Here is a 10,726-nt window from a genome sequence, read left to right as displayed (position 1 = left end):
TAATTTTGATTGTGAGGCAAAAAACAAACTTTCTTGTTTGTTCAGATGTTTAACTATTTGTAATTATATGTATTTATCCACTTTTGTTTTGAGAACCCAATTTATTATGGGATAAAAGTTGGATCTCTTTGAGCCCTTTAAAAATATTATAATGACTGTATCTTTATTATCATGAATATATATATTCAACAGCACAGATTTCCTACCTAGTGAAAGTGTTAGTGCTCAGTTGTGTTCAACTCTTGGCGACCCCATGGACTGTAGCCCACCAGGCTCCTCTGTCCATGGAATTCTCCAGGCAAGAATACTGGAATGGGTTGCCATTCCCTTCTCCAGAGGATCTTCCTGACACAGGGATTGAACCCAGTTCTCCTGCATTGCAGGCAGATTCTTTACTTAGTCTGAGCCACTAGGAAATTTCCTAGTCTGAGCCACTAGGAAATTGCTAATTTGTTTGTTTAAGGAACTGATATTTCATTTATTTCCTCCATCTCATATTATATGGGTTAATCTTTCTATTTTATGTGTTTAGGGAAAGCAAATATGGCAATCAATCTAGCACTTTTCTGGGAATTGTCAAAAGACTCGTCTATAATATTTATCCTCAGAAGTGTGAGTCCACTTTATCGTTTCTCATTTTATCATTTCTGTATAAGTGTCACTGGTGGTCTAGTGGTTAGGATTTGGTACTCTCACTGCAATGGCCGGGGTTCGATTCCTGGTTAGGGAAGACTTTCTTCTGGAGCTTCCTATGTAGCTCAGTTGATAGACCATTAGCCTGCAATGTGGGAGACCTGGGTTCAATTCCTGGATCAGGAAGATCCCCTGGAGAAGAAAATGGCAACCCACTCCAGTATTTGCCTGGAGAATCCCATGGACAGAGGAGCCTGGCAGGTTACAGTTAATGGGATCAAAAGAGTTGAACACGACTTAGTGCTATCTTTCTTGTTTCTGGAACTGATATTCCATTTATTTCCTCCATCTCATTATTTTCCTCCCTATTGCCAAAATCAGATTTAAATTGAACAAAGTAGGGAAAACCACGAGATCATTCAGGTATGACCTAAATCAAATCCCTTATGACTATACAGTGGAAGTGAGAAATAGATTTAAGGGCCTAGATCTGATAAACAGAGTGCCTGATGAACTATGGACAGAGGTTTGTGACATTATACAGGAGACAGGGATTAAGACCATCCCCAAGAAAAAGAAGTGCAAAAAAGCAAAATGGCTGTCTGAGGAGGCCTTACAAATTGCTGTGAAAAGAATAGAAGCTAAAGGCAAAGAAGAAAAGGAGAGATATACCCATTTGAATGCAGAGTTCCAAAGACTAGCAAGGAGAGATAAAAAAGCCTTCCTCAGTGATCAGTGCAAAGAAATAGAGGAAAACAATAAAATGGGAAAGACTAGAGCACTTCAAGAAAATTAGAGATACCAAAGGAACATTTGATGAAAATATGGGCTCAATAAAGGACAAATGGTATGGACCTAACAGAAGCAGAAGATATTAAGAAAAGGTGGCAAGGATACACAGAAGAACTGTACAAAAAATATCTTCATGACTCAGATAATCACAATGGTGTGATCACTCACCTAGAGCCAGACATCCTGGAATGTGAAGTCAAGTGGGCCTTAGGAAGGATAACTACAAACAAAGTTAGCGGAGGTGATGGAATTCCTGTTGAGCTATTTCAAATGCTGAAAGATGATGCTGTGAAAGTGCTGCACTCAATATGCCAGCAAATTTGGAAAACTCAGCAGTGGCCACAGGACTGGAAAAGGTCAGTTTTCATTCCAATCCCTAAGAAGGGCAATGCCAAAGAATGCTCAAACTACCGCACAATTGCACTCATCTCACATGCTAGCTCAAAATTCTCCACACCAGGCTTCAACAATACGTGAACCATGAACTTTCAGATGTTCAAGCTGGTTTTAGAAAAGACAGAGGAACCAGAGATCAAATTGCCAACATTCTCTGGATCATTGAAAAAGCAAGAGAGTTTCAGAAAAACATATATTTCTGCTTTATTGACTATGCCAAAGCCTTTGACTGTGTGGATCACAATAAACTGTGGAAAATTCTGAAAGAGATGGGAATATCAGACCAACTGACCTACCTCTTAGGAAACCTATATGCAGGTCAGGAAGAAACAGTTAGAACTGGACATGGAACAACAGACTGGTTCCAAATAAGAAAAGGAGTACGTCAAGGCTGTATATTGTCACCCTGCTTATTTAACTTATATGTTGAGTACATCATGAGAAATGCTGGGCTGGATGAAGCACAAGCTGGAATCAAGATTGCTGGCAGAAATATCAATAACCTCAGATATTCAGATAATACCACCCTTATGGCAGAAAGTGAAGAACTAAAGAGCCTTTTGATGAAAGTGAAAGAGGAGAGTGAAAAGTTGGTTAAAGCTCAACATTCAGAAAACTAAGATCATGGCATCCGGTCCCATCACTTCATGGCAAATAGATTGGAAAACAGTGGAAACAATGGCAGACTTTATTTTTTTGGGCTCCAAAATCACTGCAAATGGTGACTGAAGCCTTGAAATTAAAACATGCTTATTCCTTGAAAGGAAAATTATGAGCAACCTAGATAGCATATTAAAAAGCAGAGACATTACTTTGCCAAGAAAGGTCCATCTAGTCAAGGCTATGGTTTTTCCAGTAGTCATGTATGGATGTGAAAGTTGGGCTTAAAGAAAGCTGAGCACTGAAGAATTGATGCTTTTGAACTGTGGTGTTGGAGAATACTCTTGAGAGTCCCTTGCAGTGCAAGGAGATCCAACCAGTCCATCCTAAAGGAGATCAGTCCTGAATATTCATTGGAAGGACTGATACTGAAGCTGAAACTCCAGTACTTGGCCACCTGATGCAAAGAGCTGACTCATTGGAAAGACCCTGATGCTGGGAAAGATTGAAAGTGGGAGAAGAAGGAAACAACAGAGGATGAGATGGTTGGATGGCATCACCAACTCAATGGGCATGAGTTTGGGTAAACACTGGGAGTTGGTGATGGACAGGGAGGCTTGGCGTGCTGCAGTCCCTGGGGTTGCAGAGTTGGACATGACTGAACGACTGAACTGAATCTTTCTGTTTTGTGTTTTTAGGGAAAGCAAAAATAGCAATCAATCTAGCTCTTTGCTGGACATTTCAAGTGACTCTTGTCTATAATATTTGTCCTCAGAAGTGTTAATCAGTTTTATTATTTCTGCATAACTGTGACATTGTCACTTAAAATGGATAGTGATAGTTATACTTGGGCCATATTGAGATGTGATATAATTGCTCCTTTAGCTGGAAAGCAGGAAGAAAGACATAAAAATACAAATAAATACATCTTATTTATTTTCCTTATCTTATTGTAGCCCAGGAATAGTGTTAAATAGCAGAGTTGATAACCTGGATTAGGCACTCCAAGGCTTACACAATGGCCCATTAATGAAGTTTTAAAAGGCAAGGATGAAGTCTTTCTGTGGTTTTTTTACTTGTACACTGGGCCCATGAATGAAATAATTATAAATGGAAAGAATGAAGTTTTTCTATGAGTTCTTTCAGAATGGTTACTTCTCATAAAGGCAATTCTAGCTATTGCCACCCTTAAATGTTTGACCTTTCAGAAGCACACATGGATGAGTGCTCAATGCTTGATATGGTTCCATCTATTTAGTAATTTTATCGTCAACTTAATGGCAAGTTATTTATATTGGATCTCTTCCATGTTGGAAGAACAACAAGTTGTTTTTCTGGAATACATATATTTTCCAGGTATGGCTTTAACTACTCTTACAGCAATACCTTGGCCATTCAGTTCATTTGTTCAGTCATGTCCAACTCTTTGCGACCCCATGAATTGCAGAACGTCAGGCCTCCCTGTGCATCACCAACTCCTGGAGTTAACTCAAATTCATGTCCATCGAGTCGGTGATGCCATCCAACCATCTCACCCTCTACTGTCCCCTTCTCCTCCTGCCCCCAATCCCTCCCAGCATCAGAGTCTTTTCCAATGAGTCAACTCTTCGCATGAGGTGGCCAAAATACTGGAGTTTCAGCTTTAGCATCATTCCTTCCAAAGAACACCCAGGGCTGATCTCCTTCAGAATGGACTGGTTGGATCTCCTTGCAGTCCAAGGGACTCTCCAGAGTCTTCTCCAACACCACAGTGTAAAAGCATCAATTCTTCGGCACTCAGCTTTCTTCACAGTCCAACTTTCACAACCATACATGACCCTGAAAAAACCATAGCCTTGACTAGATGGACCTTGGACGTTAGGTGATCCAAAAACACATAGAATTCTTAATGTCCTTCATAACATTGCTTAGGACAAAGGAATATATTGACAAGAAAAAAAGTAGAAACAAGCACACAATCAAGTGATCCACTGGTGCTTCAGTGAACAGAAGTTGTCAGCTCATAGAATGTGGGAATTACTTTTTAAAGGTATAGGTTAAGATGCAAGTTAGTCAGTTTGGAAATGGCACTCTGAGCTTTAACTTTGAACCATTAGATATTATAAAGTATTGTGCCCCAGAATGCATAGGTTTGGGAACCCAAGGTAGATGGTGAGTGGATTTATTCACCATCACTTCATTGGATAACTTGAGCTTTCTGAACCTACAACTTTGAGCTCTACAGGGTTGGGAAAATGCTCCTTCTGAGGATAGAGTAAGGATTCCAATAAACCTAAAATTTTGGTAGCTCTCTGGTCATTTTGATTTTCTTGTGTCAGTAGATCATCAGACAATGAAACAAGTTTCTATCACTCTAGGGATAATTAACCTTCATTATCATGAATAAATATAGTTGCTGCTACATTTGCATCAAAAGTAATGGATGATAACTTTAAATGAGCAGCTGTAGAAATTACAGTCTGAGAAGATTATGGACTTGGCCTTAGACTGCTCAAGTAGGAAGATATGAGTCTGGGCAAGTAATCTCGATCAGCAAAAGTGATGGATAATTGTAAGGATGATCTAGAAAGGGTTGTTGAGGAGGAAGTTGATGGATATCAGATACAAACTACTTTGTATAAAATAGATAAACAATAAGAATATACTGTACAGCACAAGGAATTATAGCCATTATATCTTGTAATAGCCTATAATGGAGTGTAACCTGCATAAATACTGAAGCACTATGCTGTACACTGAAAGTAATATGTAACGTTGTAAATCAACTATGCTTCATTAAAAAAATTAAAGATGATGATGAATACCATCCTAGGTGCATGTGCAATGCCAGACAAATTAACACTTGTTCCATTTACACTCTTGTGTTTGAAAAATTAATGATGCGGTGAACTTATATGGGATGTGAATGCCTCTAAGCAAGACATCTGATGCTCTTAAAACCTCATGCATGTCCCTCTGCACTTAATATTTCCAAGAATGTACATTGTTTTCTATTACTGAAGAGGAAAAGTTAAAATTTTATATAACATCCTGCTCATTCTGCCTCTGTAATTCAGCTTGCTCCTTGCAAAGTCTGGAGGTCCACGCAGTCTCAGAAAGTGGGGACTTACAATACTAGGAACTGGAGCTTATCTTACTCACCCTTGTCCTGCTCTTTGCTATTGCCCAGCCCCTGCAAACCTACTTAATCATGCCTGTCTGTGTAAAGGTCAGGCATCCCCATCTTGACTGCTGTTCCCATGCGCGTGAAGCCCCTTAGTTCAAACCAGACTATTAACATCTAGGGTTGCCCACTATAGTCTGTCTATAAAAACTTTGTAACCCCTTTGTTCGGGGCTCAGAGCTTAGAGCGTTAGCTCCTCTGGGCCTACTGATGTAATAAACCTAAGTTCTCCAACTCTCCGAGCGTGGTTCTTGTTTTCTCGATTACTGGTTTCTGCAACACTATGAGTTCCAGAAACATTCTACCTGAAGACATTTTCCTGGCTATCAAATTGTTCAACCCACTGTGTGGGGAAGCCTAGAAATGCCATGGAGTTAATGCCTCAGAGCTATGTGTGTGTTAGTTGCTCAGTCATATCTGACTCTTTGCAACTCCATGAACTATAGTCCACCAGGCTTCTATGTCCATGGGATTCTCCATACAAGAATACTGGAGTGGATTGCCATTCCCTTCTCCAGAGGATCTTCCTGACCCAGGGATCGAACTCTGGTCTCCTGCACTGCACGCAGATTCTTTACCGTTTGAGCTACAGGGAAGTCCCTATGAGAGCTATACTAGTACAGAAATAACCAGCTTCCTTGCATCTCAGGTGGGACAACTGTAAGTCATAGAGTCTATACAGTTTTTTAGAGAGTCACAGCAGGATTTCTCCCCACTTGTGTATAGTAGTAGGATACCAATTAATATACCCTTTATTGGCATCTTCTCTTTGTTGTTTCATGTTCCCACTTCTGAACAATTGTGTTCTAGGAAACCTTTCCAAATAAACTACTTGCATTCTCAAATTTTGTCTCTTTTAAATAATAAGTAAAATCATTGCAACTATATATATAGCAATTCAATGTGGTGATTTTTAACATTAATCACAACACATTTACAGGTTATTTTTTATACCTCATGAATAACAGAAGCAATATCATTATATCTTTTTATTTGAAAAATAACCCAAAATTCAAAATTTTCTTTGTCAGATCATGCTGTTCTCTGTAAGGATATCAATTCTTAGTATAATATATTTACATTTCCCATGATGGCAATGGTCTTATACTCCACAGACAAAGTAGTAGCAGATATAGGATGGCAGATGATGAGTCTATTCTGGGAATGATAAGTCTGAGGTGCCTAAGTGGAGATGGGCCAACTGGATATGCAGTTTTCAAGCTTCAAAAAAGTGCTGTGGTCAACAAAATCTGGAATAAAATATCTTTTTGAGCAATCTTTTTATTGATACTTTTATGTCTTTGTTCCTCAGTGTATAGATGGCAGGATTCAACACAGGGGTAATAGCAAAGTCAACAATGAACAGATTTTTATCAAGTGATGGTGGAGGAGAAGGCCAGACATAGAGAAACATGCATGGAGTGAAAAACAAAAAAACCACAGTGATGTGAGCTGACAAAGTGACAAATGCCTTGGACAAGTCTCCTGAAGAACGTTTCCAGACAGTGACCAAAATGAAGGAGTAGGAAAGGATCAGCAGGAAGAAGGTGCCCATGCTCATGAAGCCACTGTTGGCAGTAACAATAAACTCAAGCTTGGCTCCATCTGTGCATGCAAGCTTTATAATCTTAGGAAAGTCACAATAAAAGCTGTCTACTTCATTAGGCCCACAGAATGGCAATTTTATAACAAATAAAAATTGAGACATAGCATGGATCACCCCAATTATCCAGCCAGTGATTACAAATGAAACACATATTTTAGGGTTCATGATTTTCAAGTAGTGAAGAGGCTTACATATTGCTGTGCACCTGTCAAATGCCATGGCTATAAGTAACACCATCTCCACTCCTCCTATGGTGTGGATGAAACATATCTGTGTCATACAACTTTGGAAAGATATTATTTTGTCTTCATTTAAGAGGTCTGTGATTATCTTGGGGACTGTGGTACAGGAAAGGCCCACATCAATGAGGGACAGGTTGGCGAGTAGGAAGTACATAGGAGAATGTAAGTGAGAATCAAAAATTACTAAAAAGAAAATAAACAGGTTTCCCAAGATGACCCCTAAGTAGAGCAAAGAACATAGCAAAATAAGAAAAAGCCTTTTCTCCCAAGAGCAAGAAAGGGCCAATAACACAAACTCATTGACCATAGAGTCATTTAGTCCCCCCATTGACAGGGACAGAAAAGCTGATTTTCAAGTGACCTGAGGATAAAAATTAAAAAGAGTAGGTATCATTGGTTCAGACATAGATTGTCTGTTTTATTGATAATTAAATTAGATATACTTGATTGAGAGGAGAAGCTTAAGAATTTGGAAGAAATAAGGTTAGCAACAAATTCATTGTACTATAGATGATATCTGAAGGTAAAATTGTGACTGTAAATTTTGCAGATAGAACCCAAAAGAGTTAACATTCCATAGTTAATCTCTTTTTAATTTATTTTTTCTCAAAAAAAAATTTTTAGATCGTTTTTCTGACCATTGCCTAAGTGTTCTCACACAAAATAACCATCACCTCTTCTGTTTTACAAGTATTAATCATTGTATTAATAGTTTAATACAACTTTCACACTAATTCTGTATGCTCTAAACTAAACATTTCTTAGTCCATTAATATTCTCAAACTTCTTTGAGCTTATTAAGATCACCAAGACAAAAACACTAGAACATATTTAATCAGTCCTTACTGTCGGCTTTTAAAATTTAAATGGAGCTCAGGTGCACAGGACTTAATAATTATAATACTTGGTTTATGGTATGATATCTTCTTTGGTCCATGACCACTTTTAATAAATATGTTAATTAATGAGAAACTAAAAATAAAATATTGGCTGAGTGTAAATAATGGTAAATATAATGATGATAATTAAGAATCAGCTATGATCACAGCTAACATTTGAATGTCTTCTACACTCAGGTAATTGTAAGTACATCATCAAAGTACATTGGGAGTACAAACCTCCTAATGTCTCCTTAAGATATATTCAGTTTTATTATACCCATTTCACCAGTGAGGAAACTGAGCCCCAGAAAGAGAAGTGGCAAAGCCAGAACTTGAATCATGAGCTACAGAACTTTCAGAGTACATGCTCCAAGAACTGCTTTTCAAAGCCAGCACCTCCAAGTATACTAGATTTCCATATGGATCTAGAAGCATCAATCAACCCATTTCCTTCATCTCCAATTAATTACTATATATGTTGCCCATCCCAAAGCCTTTTCCCTCCCCATTTCTGGATAATGGAACACCTACCTATTTAGGTATTTGGTAGAGATTTCTTAATTTTGAAAGAGGGTATATCCTTATTCTCATCCCCAGATGAAACATGATAATCCAATGTCACTTGGCCATGAGCTGCTTTATGAAGAACATATAACCTATATTTGTATAATGACATATAGAATAAGGTCTTCTGGGCAAAGTTTTCTTTCCCAGGTTAAAATACAAAGCTTCGCATGTAGAAGCTCTTTTCCTGGCCCCTTTGTTCCTGCACTCAATGTTAATGCGATGCCTAAAGGGAAAAGGGAAGCAACATTTGTGCTAGATAGTTTTACCCATATCCTCTCAAGTCCTCATAATATTATAAGAAATAAGTTATACTTCTCCCACTTTATAGGCAAATACATTTCATCACCATTATTTGATAGCCTGCTCTGGTTTATATAGCTCCTAACTGGCAGAGTTAGAATGTCAACCAAAGTCTCAAAAGCCTTAATGGTTCTGCTTTGTGATGACCAGGAATAACCCAAATAAAAACATATGCAAAGACAGATAAATGTGAAAAAATACCATGACATATGGAATTTATTTGTCCTTTTTCCCTTTATTCTTCAAGACATACATTAAATGTCACCTACTCTGGAAAATTTATTGAAGACTGTAACCAGAGTAAATAGCTTCTCTCTATAAACTATTGTTAGTTATATCTTATGTGTTCTTTATAAGAAAATATATTAGAATTTCTTGTATATTAGTTCTCTATTTTCAGCTAAGATTTTCAAGGAAAGGAACTGTTAGCTGATTTTGTATGCCCCAATATGTAGCCCTATTTATGGCACAATTTGGAACTACTAAAGGATAATCTTCACTAACATCCTTATGGTAGTGATTAATAAGCAAAATCAGGGGCCTTGAAGCCCCTGTGATGAATTTGGAGCAAATCTCCAGCAAATGACTTCAGGAATTGAATTCACTGATACTTGTACACTGATGGGACAATCTGAAAACGAGCCACTTTCCTGTAATGTGCCTCTCAGAGTGATCTCAACACCCTACACTTCCAATTAGATTCTATACCTAATACAATAAAACTAGAAAGATACCTTTCTCTTTTGCCTCAAACAAAACGTTTATAGATACTACAGAGTATCTGACAATTTCCCTCCAGTTATAGTGGAGTATTAACATAAAACATAGTATAGAAATATTGCTGAGCAGAAAAACATTATCAGATATTTGATCAACAATTCAAAAGAACAGTACAGTTTTGATAAGCAAGGTTCCTGTAAAAAGCAATTTGCTACATAAATAAGGATGAGAACTTTTAAATACCTTTGGATTTATTATCATAACATTTTTGATGCACATATAATAAATTAGAAGTTTTGATAAACTAACCTAAAATACATAATTTGTCATTAAGTTAAAAGAGATTATAGAGTACAAAACACTGCATATAAAGTAAACATGTATAGAAATATTTAGACTATATACTGCAAGATCTTTAGTTTGTAGGGTTTCAGATGATTTTATATTTTCCCTAAATATTACCTCTTGTTTCCTATATTTTACAAGAAATGTTTATGGATTTTCTAATTTCTAAGAAAAATTTGAAATTAGTGGAAGAAATAAGAAAAATAATATAAGAACAATTTCATAAATAGTATAATGTCATAACTAAAAGCATGGATTCTGGGACCAGACTACCTGGGTCCAAATCTCCATCTCCTTGATTTACTAGTTAGGTTGTCCTTGGGTGAGTTACTTCATTTCTCTTTTCCTCAGTTTCCTCATCTGTAAAATAAGGATGATAATAGTACTTACCTTATAGCGTTGTTGTGAGGATTAAGTGAAGTAATAAATGGAAAACATCAGACCATGCTCTAGCACATAAGGAGTACTCAATAAACTTTTT

General features: G+C 37.3%; 1 protein-coding gene across 1 annotated transcript; it reads right to left on the bottom strand.

Annotated features, from left to right (window-relative positions):
• Window positions 1-6,824: 6,824 nt before the first annotated feature.
• OR4G8 (olfactory receptor family 4 subfamily G member 8) lies at window positions 6,825-7,760 on the bottom strand. The gene has a single exon (NM_001390683.1). The coding sequence runs from the start codon at window positions 7,758-7,760 to the stop codon at window positions 6,825-6,827; it is 936 nt and encodes a 311-aa protein (NP_001377612.1).
• Between the last annotated feature and the right edge of the window lie 2,966 nt (window positions 7,761-10,726).

This window comes from Bos taurus, chromosome 10, assembly GCF_002263795.3.
Source record: "Bos taurus isolate L1 Dominette 01449 registration number 42190680 breed Hereford chromosome 10, ARS-UCD2.0, whole genome shotgun sequence".
Taxonomy (NCBI): domain Eukaryota; kingdom Metazoa; phylum Chordata; class Mammalia; order Artiodactyla; family Bovidae; genus Bos; species Bos taurus.
The sequence above is the reverse complement of the archived record's forward strand: the minus strand, read 5'-3'. Positions and strand labels throughout refer to the sequence as shown.